Genomic DNA, 20,598 nt, shown 5'->3' on the forward strand with positions numbered 1-20,598 from the left:
TATTTTCCTGTCTGATATTTTCTGTGGATATATGCAGTATTTACCATACATTGCTTATATAGTCCCTTTCGCTTCTTAAATCACAAGGTGGTTTTTACAACACGGTTCTTTGTCTTCTTTTCGTAGGCATTTCCTATTTAAACACGGATCTGGGTCTTCAGCTATCTTCAGCGCAGCCAGTCAGAACTATCCTTTAACATCCAATACTGTTTACTCTCCACCTCCTAGGCCTCTTCCTAGAAGTACCTTTTCCAGACCTGCCTTCACTTTTAACAAACCTTACAGGTGTTGCAACTGGAAGTGCACTGCTTTGAGTGCTACTGCTATTACAGTTACCCTGGCGTTGTTGCTAGCCTATGTTATCGGTAAGCCTCTCTTGCTTTTCTATCCTGACTTATTCTTTACCTTTTCTGTTCTGTTGTCTTGCTTGCTTTTACACTAATACAAATCATGTTTTACTAATAATGTTTGCCACTGGGTGCTTTGTAAATTCTGGCGAACAAAATGCTAGGTTGGCCAGAGGTTGAATACAACATGGAATTCTCATTAACTTTCTACTCTGTTAACCTTGATACTGCCTAATAGAGAAAGAAATATTATTCAGGATGCCATGTTTACACTAGCAGAGGACTCCTACTGATTTTAATTGCTCTGATATTTTTCTTAAAGTAAACATTTGATTTTAATATTAAGCCTTACAACATTGTTGCTCTTAAAGAATTATTCGGAAAAGATTGATAATGCTTAATTGTATTTTGCCTTGCTATCTTTATTTCATTTCTTCAGTCTGATCACAATTTAAATGACAGCCAGCTCTAAAAATATGTAGCATTTTACACCATGTTTTCTAAGATATCTTTTGCTGTCGCTTTATTGAATTCATGTTTCAGAAAAATGTTACACAGATTGAAGTGCAGTTACTTAATTTCAAACTGATCTTTGTAAGTACCTAACTTTGCAATTTTGTTATCACGATAGATTGGCAGGATTTATCAGAGCAGCTAGAAATGCCTTCCTTTTTTGGGGGGAGATAGATATATTGGAGGTGGGCTTGGAGTCAATCGTACATGGAAGAGCAAGTCTTTGTGACTTACTATATGACATTTTGGCTGAACGTTAATTATTGTATTGGTTTTTCAGTCTGAATTGATAATATTACAAAACATGCATTATGTAGGGTCTTAGAATGGGACTGTGGCTTCTGCAAACGTAGAGAAATCTAATTAGTCTTTGCTTGTGTGACGCACTTTCTCACATACACTCTTGGTTTGTTGATTTAGTTGCCACTTTGCAGGTGGGCAGGAGCCAGAGCATCCCCAACATCTTACAGCTTGAATGGGAATAACTCTGGGTTTGCCTGAAAGAGTGGTTTGTACTTGGTAAAACTTGTACAGAGATACAAGTACAAATACCTCCAAACCGATGAGTGGCCGCTGATTTTCTATATTCTCTGAATAAATGTCTTTATAGTGAAAATTATTACAATTTCAGTCATTTTTGTTTTCCACTGTTGTTTGGGGGTTTTGGGTTTTGTTTTTGGTTTTGTTTTGTTTTTGTTTTTTGTCCCTTAGTGACAAAGTTCTGGTTACTGTCAGTGAGATGCTCATCACAAGGGATTTTTTTCTAACATCCTCATCTAATACAGATGGGAAAGCAGATTTGATCATTTCTGGTGTATGATTATTTGAAAGCACCTGAGGATCTAGTAAGCTACATTAACTGCAGATTTACATAACAGCTGGTGAGCATATGCCCTCAGTTAGGACTGGCTGTATAATTTGTGCAGCCTCATCTGTTTGCTACATATATATCCTACCCACACCATTTTGATTTTTATCGGGATGAAGCACTGTTTGTTTCATCCCTCCTTAGATTTCAGTCTGCCACTGAAAATTTTTTAACTTTCTCGAGATATACGGCTGCATGTCATCAGCCTGAGAAGGCTGCAAGCGCTCCATGTCACTATGAATTAAAAAGCTCTATATGAATTTCCTGTAGACGTGTCTGTGTTTATCTTAACCTAGTAACATAAAGGTGTAACATGTTTTCTTTAGCTGGGAAGAAATAGGTAAAATGAAGATATCTTTGTATTTTATAAGTTATTAGTATTTCTAGTTATGTTTTCTATAGCAAAATATAAATATCTGCACCAGGAATTCTAATTCAGAAAATTGTCCAAGATGCCATTATTTGCTCTTGTTTGCCCCAGAAATTTTTCAGTTGCATAAGCTTTCCTGCAGGTTCAGGTAGTATTAGTTAGTTTATTCCAAATTAATATTCATGCTGCCTATTTCTGGTTGGTTAAATATTTAAATAAGTTCATGGTCCGTTCGTATGAGTCAGGTACCTTAGTTCTTTCCCTTTTGTTAGGTATGAATAATAGCATATAAACTATTTTGAAAGTTCACTTGCTCTGTAGGGTTTCATATTTGCATATCTTTTCACATCAAAAATTTAAATGTGCATGTTTTAAATAAGAGTAGCTGAATATACAAAATCAGACTGTATGTAACACTTTAAAGTTAAAATTCACTCCCCCAAGTATTTTCTCTTTGCTCACCATGATTCAGTCCTCGCTCCAGGCAGGTTTCCTTCAAGTCAGAGGGAGTTATGTCTGAGCAATGACTACAGACTTGGGCCCAAATTGCAAAACAAAACTCATTTTAATTTCAGGATCAAACTTAACCTGGGATCAGCTCAGTGGTTGTTGCTGGAAGAATAAGGGAGACTACATAAAGGCAAAATTATTTTCACCATTGTATTTTATGGCATAGTCTGCATTAACTTACAATGAGCTGCAATTTCAGGCCAAATGAATGTAGATCAAAATTTAACATTAAGCTTTTTCTTTCCCTTATCTAGTAACTTAAATGTGCTTTCTCAAATATCTTGCACTGCCGTTAGATGCATGAGCTATGTGTTACTGTTAAAAATAGGCCCAAATCTCAGCCTCAAGTCAGAACATTCCCAAAATCTTGGCAACCCAAAGCTTATTCCAGAAATTTGCAAATGGCTCTTATATTTGTAACAAACTGAGTGCTCTAAACTGTGATTTCTTTTCAATCAAAAGGTAAAGTAGCAAAATGTTTTTGTTCTTTTATTTTTCAGTCTTTCCCTATTATCAGTGAAACTCAGTAGAGAAGCTTTTACTTGAGAAGGCATACTACTGCTGTAGTTTCTCTCCCTTGAACTACTCGTCAGTTAAAAAAAAATGTTTTCTCTTCATGTTTCCACATTTGGCCTATAATCACCGTGTTTATTATTTGGTCCTTTCTGAAATAAATTTGACTATTATATGGACAGTAAGGAAATTATAGAACCCTGTAAAAGGTTGTGTAACAGCTGATTTATTGAAAATCTTTAGTCATAATATTTAGTTTATCAAGTAAAATACATGTTTTCACTTCAACAGGAGTAATTTCTGTGACTAGGTTCTTAAGTCATAGTAGTTACTCCAGAAAAACCTCATTTCATAAAGTGGATGTTTGGTCTTCATGCTGTAAATGTGTTGAATTATTTTATATCTAATAAAGGCATATATACTTTTCTTTTTCTTCTGCACTTCCATGTATGTTGAGAACTGTAATGCATTCATGGCAATCTGGGGCAGAATTGCTTAAATTTGCCCACAAAGAGGCCACTAAGGCAGGCGAGCAATTGCGACGCCCACCAGGGAGGTGATGTTGGTGCGTGCCGTTGGTGCATCAGGGGCTGCAGCAGCTTCGCCAGTGGGTCCTGAGAGCCAGCCAGGGCTGTGGGCAGAGCATTCGGGCAAGGCAGAGTGAAATTGCCAGGAGAGTGAAAGGCTGGCTAGGGAAAACAAGTTATCTGCTCTTCAGACAGCAACATGAAATGGGCAAAACCTGCCTGCTAGCACTTGCCGTGTCTGGAGGCCATGTGAGCTGTTTGTGTTTTAAAGATTTATGCAAACGAATGCTCAAATTAAAAAAAAAAAAAAAAATCTTGAGGGAAAATTTTTGAAATCCAGTTACCTTAAAGTTTTTCTATTTTTGATTGTAAAACAGAAACAGATAAGTCCCTGCCTATTTGTTGATGTGTATTTTCTGGCATGAGGTGTTTGAAAGGTCTGAGCTGGATCCGTGTCACCAGCCTAGGCTCAGATATTTACAGAGATGGCACCTTGCAAAAGTACAGTGTGGAAAAGAAAACTGAAATTTCTCTAATACTTTTTAAAATAGTTTATTTTATCTGGTAAGTAAGATGAGGACTAGCAGACGCTGTACATGCTGATGTCTAAAGGCTAGAACGTAGATTCCAAATTATCACATGAAAGACAAGAACATACCTGTTTGAGTCAGTGCGGTCGATAGTTGTGTCTCGCTGTTCATCTATTGGTCTGTGTTGCTATAAAGAGTATAAAATAGGCTACCATTGTGGAATGGTGTAGTAAATATTCTCTTTTTTAACCTCATTGTAATAAAAACCTAAGAAGCCATCAGCAATTAAAGAAGAAATTTGACCAAAAATGTAACAGTAAACAAGGCAAACAGAAGAGAGAGAATAAGGAATATAATGGTTTTTCTGTAATTTTTCAGCACCACACCATTTTCTTTGAGTACAATACAACGTTTGATGCGGCTGCTCATCTAGTCAGTTATTTTTAGTCCATTAGTAAGTAGGATTTTTCTTCCATCATACCTTACCATTTTATCAGTAGCTGATTTGGACTGGCAAATCACTGGTCCTATTGATCAAAGGTGCTGAACTCCTACGGTTCCTATTGATTTCAGCAGGAGATGCAAATGTTCAGTGCCTCTGAAAATTGCATCCCATGTTCTTAGATTTAACCATCCCTGACTACAAAGTGACTATTTTATATACAAATGAATTCTCAAGTATGAATATGAAGTTGTCCATATCCTTCATGATATTATCACTATTTATGAGTATGCACTGGAGATGGATGGGTGTTGGGTCTTAAATTATATTCCTACAGAGGGTGAGGAAATTAAAACTTCGCTGCTGTCTGCCATTGTGACCTGTCATTTCTCACACTGTGTACAAGCTAGAGGAGTGCCGGTTTCCACATTGGGAAAGGCCAGGCCAAATTTTAAGGACATATGTATCTTATTGCATAGATTTATAACATTGCTTGCATAGCTTTATACAATATAAAATATAAATCCTTAACTCTGAGAAGTAGAAATTATGCAGAGAAGGCTCAAGTGGGAAATATGCTGATTTTACACTGAAGAATATCATAGTATAGTAAACATTGCTAAATGTTTCAGGTATGCGTAAAAGCTGTGATGCGGATGTGCAACTCTGAAATGTTGTTGAACTCCTTAGTGGGATAGCTCTCGCTGAGACATCAGGGTACATCAGGTACATCAGGGTTTCACAGCTGGAAATCATGGTGTCTGTTCTCTCTGAGCCTGGGTCTTGCTGATGAACTTGATATTGTCACAAATCTTTAAGTACACCGAGGAGAAAGCCTGACAACATTGTACTGTTGTCTAAGGTTAGGTTTTGGTTGTTCCTAAGTCTAACATATGACTTAGTAATGAAAAATGAAACCAGACTAGTCATTATACATCCCAGTAGGAGGATTGCAGGATATTTCTATTCTCAGGCATAAAAATATGTTAGGTATAAAGAGAAGACTGCTTGAGAAAGAGGAGAATGCTTGAGAGTTAAGATGGCTATAACAAATACATGGAAAAATCCTTATTTCATGAAAGGCCATATATGGTCCAAAATAACTTCTCGCTTCAAAATTCTTAAGATGGAACCAAATATTAACAGTCTCAAATTTTCAAATTTGCTTAGAGCAGAATGACATAGCATTTTATTTACAAGATGAACTTACAAAAGAAAAACAGCCCTTCTGTAGGTCAGGATCAGAACTTTGATTCTGACTCTTATTTCTATTCAGGTATTTCCACATTGCTTCACCCTTACAGCGCCCAACTGGAACTGAGGCACTGATGCACTCATGGCTTCATGCCACAGTGAAATCCAGTTTTACAAGCAGAACCTGGTAGCAGTTATAGAAAATAAATACTTTTCTGGCACTTGGTCAGAGCAGGTGCAGAAAGAATAGTCAGCTGCTGATATACGTTCTCCTACAGCTCTTCTAAAGTCTAGGCTTCAGGGGGATGATCTACTGAGATTTTGTAAAATAACTGGGAACAGCAGAGAAAGCTAAACAAAAGCCTTTAGTGGAGGTCAGCAATTTGGAGAGACTTCACATTTGTAGGATTTTTGTCCTCTGAAGTTCGTCTTGTGGGTTGATAAGTACTTATTGCACAGGACTTTTTTGACATCTACTCACTACTGAGAGTCTCTTTTGAACTGGAGCCAAGCCTCTTATTCATATGCTGCCAAACGTGTAGCACAGGAGTTGACAAGCTGTGCTTACACAGAAGGTAGATAAGAATAAATTAAATTAGATCATTGGCTTCGTAGCAGATGGCGGGTTAATCCAGTTTACAAAGCGAGTTCTGAAAAAAATGCTTATATATTTGTGAATATTTATTCAAGTATGCCGCAGAATTGCGGGGACTGAGTTAGTTTATCTGGAAGTGTCAGTTTGTTTTATTTAAAAGTTGAACAAAATAAGCAATCTGGTCATTTACTTCAGAGGTAAAGACCCAAGCTTTTGTTCCGAACAGGGCACAACTGGTTTCACTTACAGTAGTAATGTGAAGCAACCAAACACCTGCCTCTGGATAGCAAAAAGTCCCTTAGGCAGCATGAAGTCACACTAGCTTTTCATGTCATTGTTCCATGAAGGAAATTTATGGGAAGGGTAGAATATATAGGCCTTTAATTTATCTTCTTCTGCAAGAGATCTGTTTTATACCTAATAATTATTTTTTACCTAAGAAGCATAATAAATTAGCCAAGAAAAGCTCTGTACTACAAGTAGAATCTTCTGTATTCAACAGAGAGAGGTCATTTAAAGTTACCCAGAGCGCAGCTCCACTGGCAGCCTGGCAAGGGCAGGGTGACTGAGGAAGAAGCTTAGTTTCACCATAATCCTGTGGCATCCTCCAACCTCTTTAGCTCCACTGACTAGAGACTCCTCCAACTTTAGCATCTGCAATAACATCCATAATGCATGTTGTAAGAAAAAAAAGCGTATGTCCACTTTTTTGTTACAATTTTATCTGAAACTTTGAATTAAATAGGGCTATCTAATAAAATATAAATGAAATATAGGTGTGGTGGCATCTATCGTATCAGGTCTATCTCCAAACATTATGTAAAGAAGGTCAAATTTTGCCTTCAGATATATTTGCCTGCCTCCAGATCACCTCAGTGAAAGCAACGCACGTCTCTGCTTGTGGCAGAATGCAACTCATAAATAACACAGAGCAAAGTAATAACGTAATGATAGAGGGGGGAATATACTGGAGGTTCAAGCAAGCCAAGAAAGAATATCTTTTCAGATGAGCTCTGCAGTAGGATGGAAGAACCAAGGAAACAGAGAAATCAAGTTGGAAGTTCAAGAATGCCAGGCAAAGAAGCGTGGTTGCTACCAGCAGGGAGAATGTTGGCGCTCAGTTTTTAGACGAGAGGTTCAGTTAGGCCCAGATGAGGGGATGCTATGGGCTGATGCTCCTGGTGACTCACCACAGCTCCTCCTCACTTAAAGTATGAATTTTGCAATTGTGAAGCATACCGATGCTGCTAACAAGCTGTTTAATCTCCACTTGCCTGGTAGTCCTTGGTTTTTGCTTGAAATTGTAGAAGTTCACCAATGACCTTATGTGCCCTACCAGTAGCTGAAGTATTTTAGGTGCTGCAAAATACAGGGTATCTGATTGCAGAATTTTTCTGGAATGCCAGGTAGGCAGGGCCAAAGTAGCTTTTGCTTTTTCTGTAATACCAGTGTAGTCATCAAACCTCAAAGGCTGTTTTTTTGTGTTCTGTGGGAACTTGAGCTACATTCAATAATGCACCTTTAGTCATAATGGTGGGGTTTGGTACTGTTAGTCAGCAGCCAGCCCTCAAAAGTACTGCAGTCAAGGTCTCTTTGTGTAAACATCAGGCTGGAAGGCTGAACTTTGAGAAAAGGGCAGAGACCTTCATCAGAATGTGAATCTCCCTCCTTTTTACCCAGCTCAGTCCTAAGCTGGACGGAGCGGTGGTGTCATCTTTTACTTGGTCTGTGGAGTAGGGTCTTATACCTGGGCACTACACATGGGGAATACAGCTGGGACTCTTACAAATGGATTTATGCTGTGGGAAATGACATTGTGGCCCACTGTTGAATTCCACTGCATTTCTGTGCCCCTTTGTCTAAAAGGGAAAAAGCAAAAGCCAGAAATCCACTAGAAAAATCAGAGAGAATGACTCAAAAGAGAAGTTATTTTGAGCTTTTTAATGAAATTCAGTATGTGCCTACTTATTTCTAAAGAGATTTGAGAGAGATAGATTTGAAAGTTTTATTTACTCTTATTTGGTGAAATATCTGTATATTTAGAACACGATGTACACATGTTGTAGGAAACACAAGCTTTGTAGGAATTATGTATACCCTAGGTAAAAGAAAAGTATCGCAGAAAATGAAGAGGCAGGGTAAGGCTCTGTGTCTGCTGAATAAACATTATTCCCTGTAGTTAACTTATGAAAAAGGTATCTCTAAGAATTAATGGCTTTATTGGCATATGTGGTCTGGTTATTGCCAGAGTGATACCTGGATCGGAAGGTAATTTCTCAAGAGCTATAGCTAATGCAATGAAAATCAGATTGATTTTAAGATTGCAAGGTGACCAGGTTTCTGCAATGATAGAAGTCATTCAGTTTAATTCAAATAGACCTTATTTTCATAGCAGCGTGCTTTGTTGTTGAAACACTCGTCTTGCACGTTGTTTAACTTGAAGCTGGTCTGCCAGTATCCCGTGTCATCTCCCGTGGACTAGAAGTCCAAGGCTGGCAGAGACCATCATCTCTACAATGCAGTTGGTGTTTCTCAGGGAGGAAACTGTCAAACATACATACAAATAGTTTTGCTAGCTTGCCAAGCTTTGGCACAAACTATAAAAACAACAGTACTTTCCCAGCCTGAAGGAAGACAAAGCAAGCAAACTATTCGAATTGGTGTGAATGGATGACAAAATGCATAGCGTATGTAATCTGGAAAAGACATATAGTAAGGAAAAAGGTGCGTTACATATTCAGTCCTTGCTTTGTGGCGTACCCTCTGCAGCACATGCAAATGCTGCCTTAGGAAATGAATACTAGCAACAATGGAAATAGCATACGAAAGCAACTAGATTATATTAATGATTCTATAACCACCAAAAGCTTATCGATGTGTACAGTTATGCTTTGCATCTAGTGTTGACCTGTTTCAAGTGCGATTGTAATTATTTGCATTAGTACAAATGAAATGTACATTCATTAGTTATCAATCCCATTGAAGTTTGTTCCTTTTTATTGTTCCTCTTTAAATCGTAATAATGTCCAGAAGCTCAAGCCAGCAGCAAGAGCCGCCTCCTCTAGAGATGTCAAGGCATGTTGATTTTTGTTGTACCTTCTGTACATAGAAGTAATCTGTCTTGCATTAATAAGCTTAAAGATCAGAGCTTAGGTCTGTGTGATCTGACTGCAAGACCCTTTTTAAAGTATTAGCATGGTCCCTTGATAATTTCAAGTCTATGGAATATGAAGCAATCCAGGCAAGTCTCTGGTTTGAGATCTCACCGCTACCAGTAGAGTAAGCTTCTAGTATCTCTTCTGGGGAGTGGGAATTTACTGTCCAGTGGTGTGTCTCCAGAGCCAAGATCTGATGGTGAAGCAGTGGTTTGTGAATTCAGTAAATTTGGCTCTCTTCTCCTGAAGCCAATCTAAAAAATATAAATGTGTCACAAATACTGTCACCTCATTAATTTGGTAGAAATGCTCTCATTTGCTTGATTTGGATCATGTATCTGTGGCTGGGTGATCCAGGAGTGCACAGATCTGGAATTAATGATTGTGGATTGGCAGCTTTGCATTCCTGTGGTAGTTTTGGCAAGCCCTTGCTAGGAACCCATTGAAGGCATGGGGTTTTGCTTTATAATTGAATTTTTCAGCATGCAAGGGAGGCTTGTGAGAAAACACATAGAAAATAGGTACTAGACTCTAGGTTTCCTGTTTGTATTGAGATTCTTTTCCTTAAAGTATGCGCAAGTGCAAAAGAAAGCAATGTACTTTCTAAATGCAGGACCCATTCTAGATCACACTTACTTCTTCTGAGAGTCTCTGAGGTTCCTATGCGATTCAGGAAGAGCAAATATATTGTCTTTTAGCCTCCTGCTGTGGGCAGATCCTACTCAGTGCAAATTGCCCCACGTGGCTAAAGAGCCTGCTACTTGGGTTTTGCTCTTTATGTGACAATTTCAGCTTCTCTGTGGGGGGGTATCCTCAAGCCATATTTTAGTGGGTCATGAGTTCTCCCTGCTGAGTTAATTCAGTGCTAAGGCAACCTCTTCCTTGGAAGAATTTGCCCTCCTCAGTAAGACCTAGGTAATTGTCTAGAATGACTGCAGTACTATCATATTATGCTTAAAATAAGCTCCTCTGTTGTTATCTTTCTCCTGCCATCCTTCGATGCCTCAGATCAGAAACAACTGAAAGGAAAGCAGAAGTAGTGAATGGTTGTGCAGGCAAAGTGGAGTGGGCAGCACCCATGGATGGTAATAAGGATAGTTTATAACTTCATGAAAGGATTAACTTAGTAGATTTCCCAGTGCATACATAAATAACAACTATATTTCTATTAGTATGTGTTGTAGAATAATTGCATATATTTCAGATCTAGAACCATTTTTTTTTATCTGCAGTGTAATTCTAGAGTAAATCTATGGAGTCAGTGTTTTTACTAATGTTTAGCCTAAGTGAAAAGATTTGGGAATGCAGTGGGCACAGTTTCACTTACACCTGTGTTGGAAAGGTGAGAAGTTTTACTTGGTGGCAGTGCTTTAAGCAACAGACTCTGAGCTCTTTGACAGTTGAAAGCTGAGGGACAACATTGATGTAGCATTAAAATCTGTCACACAATATAATATTCATTCAACTGTTATCCTTTTAATTGCAAGTATTTCCATTAATTGCTGTAGAAATTCATCACCTTGACCTGGCTGAGCTCCAAACGAAAGTGTGGAAACTAATTAAACATGGAGTTTTAAGGTAAAATAGTAAATTGCTCATTAGACCCCTTGAAATTCTGATTTACTACTAACAGAACGAAGTAATACTTGACTTTGCAGAAACTGGGTCATCACATTCTTTCTTAGTCTGACTGAAGGTGCTGTAGCTTAGACATCAATTAATTGGTCTTCATTTTTTTGCAGCAGTACACTTGTTTGGTTTAACCTGGCAACTACAGCCTGTTGAAGGGCAGCTATATGAAAATGGAGTCAGCAAAGGAAATAAAGGAACAGAATCCATGGATACTACTTACTCACCAATCGGAGGAAAAGTTTCTGATAAAACGGAAAAAAAAGGTATGTGTGAATGAGAAGACAGATTACGAATATTAAACATTACTACTGTTCAGATTCTGTATTTACTACAGTTTGACAGTATTTTGAGTCTAGGTTCTATCTTTTCTAAGATAATTTTAAAACGAGTGTCAAAAGCCCATAACCAGATTGTTTCCTTTAGCAGAACTCTCACTGAAATTAGCAACCAACCCAAGCCATTAGGAAGGTAATGTTCAATAACAAAATAATCGCTCTTCTTTTGTGAGAGAAGAGAGATCAGGGCGTTTGGCTTTTGTCTTAAGATGGGGAGGTGAGACCATGTTCTCCTTATTCCCATTTGTGCAAAGGGCTTGGTGCTGTGCCTGTCTTGCAGACCAACGTCAGTCTTAGGCAAAGTGAAATTCTTTGTACTGACAGGTCAGAATATGCAGAGGGTTAGAAATCTTAATGCTTTTAAAGGCATCCAGTTCTTGAAGGCGTAGGCTAAAATGCAGCATCCTGTCACATCTTGGCCTAACCAGTCATAGTGAATCAGCTTGCGGGAATCTACTGAGGTTTCACAAAATGCCTGAGCCCGTCTGGCAGCTCCCTGCTGCCAGGCAGACAGTCCTGCTCTGCCCCCACTCCCTCCCTGTGCAGCTCCCACTGCAGGGATTGTCTCATGCACCACCAAAACACATCAGTTCACTATGGCAGCAGAAAATGGCTTCGTTAAAAAGTGTGAATAGTCTTCTGCCCTGTAAGTGGCTGAACCAGCTCTTTTAAAGGGCAGAGAAGTGCCAGAGCTGGCATAGGAAAGGAGTGGACTGCACAGCCAGGAGTGTGAAACAGAGAGCAGGGCTGTCTCTGAGATGTGCAATTCCTTTCTCACAAGTCCTGTCATTTAAAGTTGTTAAATCACCTACTCCAATATGGCCCATGCTTCCCATCGACCGCCATGGTGATGCTTTCTCGCTCTAAGAAGCAGATGGCCCTCCCATTTCTTTTTATGATACTCAGAAAAAGTGGATAAATCAGATTAGATCAGAGAAGAGCGAATGGGAGTAGAATATGAGCCCTAGTCTTTCCAGTTGTTAGGAGGAAGGTAAAATTGTACTGAGAGTTCTGCAAGGATAGGAGATTTCCAAAGCTTTCAAATTTTAGAGCAGAGCAGTGATCTGATTTTGTGTATGCCAGGTAAGATCTATGACTGTAAATATGAGACAAGGTGGGACGTTGTTGTACCAGTCCCTTCAGAAGGAAGATTACATCTCACATTCAATAGTCTTACAAATCAATGTGGCGCAACTGGTTAGAGATCATATTAGATAAATGAGCAATAGAAATATATGTAAGGAGACAATGATGATGTTATCCATTATTTTGTCCCGCTAGTGAATCGCAGTAAATGTTTTATACACTTTTGTATTTTTGTCCTGGTGCACCATGGAAAATACCTCAAATAGTTCTTCTCAACTGCATTAAGTCATTCTGTCAATATATTACAGATTTAATAAAAGCTCTTCCAAAGCATTTGACTTTCAAAGGAGGATGTGCAGCAAAAACATCAAAACAAACAAAAATCTTAAAAATCAGATGCTTGAGAACAGAGAAAAGAATATGAGAGTCAATAGAGACTCAGTGTAGTAGGTAAAAAACCAAACCACCTGCCTTGCCCCAGGCAATCCCAACGTCTTGTGTAGCTATGCAATTCCCCCGCAACACTAAAGTATGGAGGGCTGTGATAGCAGAGCCGCTTCACTGAGGGCTTATCCAGCAGTTTCAGAGGTCAGTCTTGACTATAGCTAGACTGTTGTCCCACTTGTCCCCTTTCACCTTTTGGGGGTAACCTCTAATCCAGGGTGTATGCTAACCAGGAGTATACGCTTGGGAAAACACAAGAAAAATCATGTGTACTTAGTACCAGGCATTAGTACATGCATAGTCTGGCTGTGGGTAATTTCTGCTGGTTTTATTTCTTTCCATCACTTTTAATATATATATGTAATTTGATTCCCAGTGCTGGTACCAAATTCCCTATGTAGATAGAGGGCTATATAGATAGAGGGCTTCCTAGGGAAGGAGGATTTGGAAACAGGCAACTCTTTTCACTACAGCAGGATACCACAGAAAGTTGACACTTTGCCTGTAAACTTGAAGCCTCTGATGTGATTTCACAGGGATGAATAACTACTGTCAGATATTGTGACCTCCCATTTTCCCAACTCAATGCAGCAGCACAAAATGCTTTTCCAGACTTCGAAAGCATATATTTTAACTAATCTTTTAATGAAAATGAAGTTTACAAACCAGCAAGTCAGATTTTTTCAAGAAGTCATTTTATAACACACTGACCCACGGCTATGAGTTAACATTTTAATATGTAGTAATGTGATTAAAAACTCAGACATCCTGTTGATGCTGGTATTTACCAGGGGAGTACTAGGAGACTGATTGTTTCAGGATCAGTAATAATCAGCATATGGGTACTTTCTTGTGAAGATAATTGGCACCACGCTGTTCAGAGTTTTACTTTCTTGAAGCCAAACGCAACCTCTGATTAGGAATCTACCTTCTGTTTTAGACTTGCAAGAAAAGTGTGCTTAGAAAGAATAGGGAAGAATTAATACCAGTTGGCCAGACTGGGAGCTGTACAAGGAAAAGAATGCAGATAATTAAATGATATTTTGTCATAAGAAGAATGTTGTTAGGAGAAAGATGTTTTTAGAACAAGAATGGAACTTGTATTGCAGCACTGTAATTTTAAAAGCTTATTTCAGACTTTTTCAAGAAAGAGCAAGGAAGTATACAAGGATACTCTGTGAATAGTGTATCTTCAGATGCCTTTTTTGTACAGCCAGATACCTGCTTAGTTCAGTTAAGTATAGAAACAAAGCTAAATTCTTTTTCTGTAAAGAAAGTACAGTGGCTCGGTGAATATGATAACATGCACTTCAGACATGGCTCTTACAGTAGCCTTTTCATGCTGTGTGGTTGTCTGAAAAAACAGTGTTTGAAAGGTAGAGATGCTGCAACTGCATACTTTCAGTAGGTGGTAGATACTATATATGTTTTCCTGTTACCGTTGTGAACAGCAGCTGCACTCCTTCCCTGGGTAATGAGATAAAAGTAAATCTAAGTGCATCTGTTTTTTTTTTTAAGGATTACATAAAATTATTACTAAAGCAAAGGCATTTTCAACCAAATGTGGAAAAACTCAGAGATATGTTGGTTTGAGCCTAACAGCACTACCATGGTATTCAGCATAATTTGATAACATCAGTTAGTGAAAATACTCCCTGACTAAAGACGTAATGCTTTTTATTTTCAACAAAGAAACAGGCCCTCTCACTTCAACAAAGTAAGAAGCAGTTACTGTATTTTAAAGGACCTTGAACACCGACCAATAATGCCATTAACTTCAAAAATGATACTGTATCCTTGAGTTTTTACTTAGTGCTCTACTGTCTTGTAATTGAATCACATTAATTACCATGTGTCAATATCGCCAAAAAGTTCCTTAGTGTTTTACTTAACCCAGGGTAATTGCTTGCAAAGAATCATTAAGATTTAATATCTCTGGAGTACTGGAAGTAGGGGAAAAGGTTTTTAAATTTACATCAGCCAAGTAGGATCTTGTGTGGGTTGGGGTGGGAAGGAATCCACTTTCATTGCCCAACGTAGGAAGTTTAATTCTCTTTCCAAAACTCAACATTCAAGATTTTTTCCATAAAGCAGATTGGACAGAAGTAGTCTCACCTTCAATGTTGTTAAAGCAGCAGTTTGGAAATATTTTAACTCATGAACTAAGTAACAGGTACATTTTTAGAGTATTAGATTACAAGTTCTGTGCTCTAAAAATAGATGCTTTTATGTGATAAGGTGTTAAAAGTCAGCTCCTAGTTCTTGCTGTAGGTTTGGTGACACAAAGCAGCCATAAAGCTGGAAGATCCAGTACCCTGAGAATTGTTCCTGCCTTGTAAATTAAATCTCTATTCATTAAGAATGCTAAGTACTTCCTACACTAGTTAAAGCCTACGTAAGATCCCACTGAGGATCTTTGTTATTAATACCTTCAGGAAAAAGCTGGCCCTAGCTTTGCTACTGCTGTTTGTATTTCCAACGGCAATTTATAAAATTTCACGTACATTATGTTGCATTAGATATTTATATGCATTATTGTAAAAGGTGAGGCTCCAGTCACTTTGATTACTCATCTTTATCCTTCACTGTGATACTGGAATGAAATGAAACATAAATGGATATGGCTGCTGAATTCAGTCTTCTTCTCTTGGCTCTTCCTCCGACGCAGCATACTCTCCTGCTCTTTTTCTAGCTGAGAGAAAGGATGGAAATGTGAGTTAGAGTTTTGCAAAACTTACAATGGAATTAGCTCAGATGTTAGCAGGATTGGGTCTGTGATTTGCAGCATGTCAGGATGCTGATCACAGACAGGCATTAAAATACACAAAGATGGTGATATAAGCCAGCAAAGCAAGCCAGCTCCAATTTAGTTTGGCAATGACTTCTTTACGCATTCCATTTCCCTTTCTATTTCAGCTCCCTCATACCCATGTGTGAAGTTACATACTGTAGATGTCTGCAAATTTATTGTTAGGCATTATGAAATTATGCCAGTTTTCTCTTTAGATTGCCTCTCCCTATCCTCATGCCCCTGTTACACTTTCATGCAGAGTCCAAGCCAAAACAGATGTTCTTTATTTCTCCAGGACTAGATTATCACTACCATAATAAAATCATTAGGAATGGTGATTAATAGAAATCTAGGCTTGGCCATGGGCTCTGACCTACGAGGTTGGATGGATTTTCTGTCCTCACTGGTGTCCATTTGTGTAGCTTATGCAACGCCCGTTCGGCAGCAGTCTGAAATACGTGCCAGAGGAAGCTCTCCCGCTGCCTTCTCTCTGGGCATTCTCAGTTGAATGGGTTTTGTTTGCATAGCTGCTAGGTAAAGATCATGGTTTATGCAGCAGCACCTCTACCTTTTTATATTCAGTAAAGCATTCCAAGATTTCCAGGGCAAAAATGCTCTATGACGCCTGTTGTCGTAAATATTGCACGCAAGTTTATTTGTATTTTTCAACTAGTTGAATAAAAAATGCAATGGTTTCAGTGAAACACCCTCTCTTTAGAGGTTGTTTTCAATACAGTCTGATATATCTAAGGCACGTTTATACCTCGTGACCTATTATCTTCACCCACCATGAATACGTAACTGATTGTTTTGTTTGTTTCCGGAAAATTAGTGTTCCAGAAGGGACGGGCCATAGACACGGGAGAAGTTGAGATTGGAGCACAAGTTATGCAGACGATCCCCCCTGGTTTGTTCTGGCGCTTTCAGATTACTATACATCACCCCATGTACTTGAAATTTAACATTTCACTGGCGAAGGATTCTCTGCTGGGAATTTATGGCAGAAGAAACATTCCGCCTACTCACACTCAGGTAATTAGCAATAATACTAATTCTGTCACGCTTACATTTTCAAACAGCAGTGGATGTGAATGTTCACAATACACTTGCAAAGCAGGGAGGGAGGAAGGGACTGGCTGTGATCACAAAAACAGTCTGTTTATCCCTTTCTTCTACGGACTTCTAGCTATACCCTCAAACCGTGCTCTCTCAGAGGAGAGGGACAGTGTCGTACCAGAAAGGTCAGGAGTTGTGACCACTGTGATGTGACTGTCCGGGAGGCTGGACAGGTACGCGCTGTGCTGCTGCGTAGCTCCGGCATCTTCTTTGCAGGAGCAGTAGGATGAAGTACCAGATCATTTGAAAATGCTTTGATGTTTTCACGACTTCATCAAAACAAACAGATTGCAGAGTCAGTATAAAGAGTTAATAGGAAAGAACAAAAAAGCTGTTTCTGGTTTCTAATATTAAGATTATTTTTGAGTGTTTATTCCTAGGGATTTTGCAAGAGAAAACCTAGCTAAGCAATAAGAATGTGCAAAATTGCTGATCACATTCAACTTTTTTTTTTTTTTTAGACTTAATGTATTTGGCATATGAAACTGTCATTTCTATGGATAACAGATTTTTCAGCTTTCTTATAGCAGGATCACACTCCATAGAGTGTGATAAACTTATATATGGAATCATGGAAAGACTGTTTAGAAGGTACCTCTGGAGATCATCTAGTCTAACCTCAAAAATTATTTGCTAGAGCTTTGCTCTTAGAAATAAGTGCTTTTAGCTGTCATGGACTTTAATTGAAGCTGGGTCTTCAGTTGAGCTGGAGTTGAACTTTACTGAAAATCAAAATGCCTAGAAAAACCTAGAGAAATATATACATTTCTTGAACAGGGATTCATAGAAAGGTTTATCTCTCTGATGCTTTGAGGTTAACTGGTCTTAAAGTTGTCAGCATCAACTTGGTTAGGTATTAAGAACTTCCATGTAAAAAATAAATACTTACTTGCATTAAAAAAATTAAATATAGATTAAAAGTGCATTTAGGTTTTGGTATACAATAATGATATTAAGGGACAAACATTTGAAAATCTGTTACAGAACAATAGGTTCTTTAATCTGTTCTTGGCATTTGAGATGAATCACTGCATAACGTAGGCACTACAGCTTGGGAATTTTGGAATTATTCCCATTAAAGAGATGTAATTTTTGAAATAAGTCTGCTGTATTTAGTGCAGCAAATCTGAATTTACCCTGCCATAGCAAACAGCAAGTTTTGATGCCAGATTTCTGACCTACCATAATGCTTTTTATATGGAAACTGAAGCTAAAAAGACTAGATTATGCAACTGCTGTCCACATTGGTGAATACTTAGTCAGTCAGGCAATTCCTCTTAAGATTTCAGCTGCTTATTCCTGTTTGAATGAGACAGGCAGAGCAGATTCATAAAAATTTGCTAGGTGGTTAATTTTTGCTTATTATTATTTCAGTTTGATTTTGTAAAACTGATGGATGGAAAACAGTTAATTAAACAGGAACCAAAAAACTCAGAGGAGCCTCAGCAAGCTCCCAGGAATCTGATCTTAACTTCACTTCAAGAGACAGGTTTCATCGAGTATATGGATCAAGGAGCTTGGCATATGGCATTCTACAATGATGGAAAGAAAGTGGAGCAAGTGTTTGTACTAACTACAGCGATTGGTAAGAACAATTACAATAACATTGTTATTCTGATTATTGCATTGGAAAGCTGTATTTGAAAAGACATTATTGACCTTGATTCTGGCTTCTCTTAAGTATTCTCTTAAATATGTTTTATTTCAGCTCAGTTTAATTAACCTCAGTGGAGCAACTTCATGTTTATGCCAATATTAGATGAATAGCAACATTTGTGTATTAAAGATGGATGTTATCAAATTAATTAAGTGTGAAGTTTTCATGTGTGTTAAGATTTTTATACGATAGCTTAAATGCTTGAGTAATTTCTGGGTTATCTTGCTCAAAGTAAAAGAGATTATGTCTGCTCTCTCCTATTTACATGGGAACCATAAATCCTACAAAAAATATCCAGGCTTTAAGTTCTTATTTCCAGTATTTTAGTCAGTTAGAAAATCTAAAAGTCGGCTTTTGTGGATTTGGTTGTGATTGTTGTTTGATGGATGGATGCTGCTGTTTTATACAATTATTCGAATGCACCATTTTGTTTGGAACACAGAAGGCAAATATAGGAGACAGTGCCCTGGTGGCATATCAAATCCCTGCTGCCTTTCTAATACATATAGGTGGACAAATGTTTGCAACTGTGGGTGTTGTTAGTGAGCAGTGCTTACACGTAGGGTTTCTTTGGAATTTAAATTTAGGTAAAGCGTTGTATTTATGACAGTCTCGGTTTGCTGCAAGACTTTAACCACTATGCCCTTTAGTTAACCTGTTCTACCATATGTTTAGCAAGATGTCTTTACTAGTAATGGACATGCCATCTGCTCTTTAGAACAATTGGAGGCTATTTTTACTTGATGGTAAACACCTTGCAGAGCAGGACAGTATGATTCAAACACCAAGATTTTTAAGGACTTGCAGGAAATGCATTTAGAAATTGAGGTAGAATTGTAATGACTGTTTTTTGTTTAAAAGTTCATATTTGCTCTCTTTGGAAAAGTGAATCTTTTACAAGCAAGAAAAAACGCCATTATTCAATGCCATGTGAGCAAACAATATTCAAGCGATTTGTGAAACATCTTTGCAGATGCTCTATGAAGAGCATAAAACCTGGCCGAACTCCAGTCCAGATCAGAATCCAAATACCTGCCTCCTTGTTTATTTCTGCTGTAAGACAGCAGTGTTTATACAGGACGGTTTAACCAATATTTCATCATTAAGTAGCATACCCTCTCCAAAAAAAAAAAATAAAAAAAATTAAAAAAAAAGGTGAAATTGAATGCTGCGGTTTGGTTCTTGTTACATTTGGTGAAAAAGTCGTCCACCCCTTCTCTGGCCAATAAGCAGAACAGACTGGCTCTTACAGAGGAGAGCAGTGAAAGCCACAGTGCAGGCAGGAATCCTTATACTTAATCTCAGAAATGGCTGCAAGAAGACGTTTTGGGGAAAAAGAGGGTTCATGCTGCAAGAATCTACTGGGATGCATTTGAAAATAGTGATAGCTATTGTGTTTTCGTAACCTGAGTATCTTCTTCTCATACTTTTCTTTGCATAATGGTTCTTGGTTGTTTCTTTGGGAGTTTCCACACACACAAAAAAAAAAAAAATCCTTGAGCCATAGTCCTTACCCCAGACTGGGCTGGAGTCATATTTGACATCTCTACCGGCAAAGGAATCAACCAGGACCACAGATTTAAACACTCAGAACAGAGTGAGAGCTTGGATGCATCTCTGCTGTATGCTACTGTTGGCTGTGTGAAGCAGTCATGCCCTCTTCATGAGCGTCTGTTAGGTAGTATTTCAAGTTGCTCAATGTTAGTTATGTACAAAATTGATTTTTCTGACACTTTAGCTAAAGCTCTGATCAGACGTTCCCTTGAGGGACATAATTTGCATGCAAAATCTGGCATGCCTCAAGTACTTTCATAGACTGAATAAAGGCCAGCCCAAACTGGACATTGCATTGAGGGGAAGTAACTTTTCAAACCGTTAATTCTTCATTTGAGATCAATGTAGGGATCATTTACCATGTGATTCTGGAAAACTGAGAAGACAGGCAAGTGTACACATAGAGCAAGAGAAGAGTT

The 20,598-nt window shown here is 38.3% G+C and overlaps 1 protein-coding gene across 6 annotated transcripts in view; it reads left to right on the forward strand.

Annotated features, from left to right (window-relative positions):
* Positions 1-20,598, forward strand: part of TENM1 (teneurin transmembrane protein 1) — a 634,570-nt gene that overhangs the window by 482,536 nt on the left and 131,436 nt on the right. For 5 of the 6 annotated variants that reach the window (XM_087748549.1, XM_087748548.1, XM_087748550.1 and 2 more), the window contains 4 exons: positions 127-365; positions 11,307-11,459; positions 16,685-16,884; positions 18,343-18,553. In XM_087748549.1, the coding sequence (XP_087604675.1) occupies positions 127-365; positions 11,307-11,459; positions 16,685-16,884; positions 18,343-18,553 (803 nt within the window). The remainder of the gene's footprint in view (positions 1-126; positions 366-11,306; positions 11,460-16,684; positions 16,885-18,342; positions 18,554-20,598) is intronic. The other variant, XM_087748551.1, reaches the window with a different exon arrangement.

This window comes from Nipponia nippon, unplaced genomic scaffold (assembly GCF_047370975.1).
Source record: "Nipponia nippon isolate SJK-2023a ecotype South Korea unplaced genomic scaffold, ASM4737097v1 scaffold_12, whole genome shotgun sequence".
Lineage (NCBI taxonomy): Eukaryota > Metazoa > Chordata > Aves > Pelecaniformes > Threskiornithidae > Nipponia > Nipponia nippon.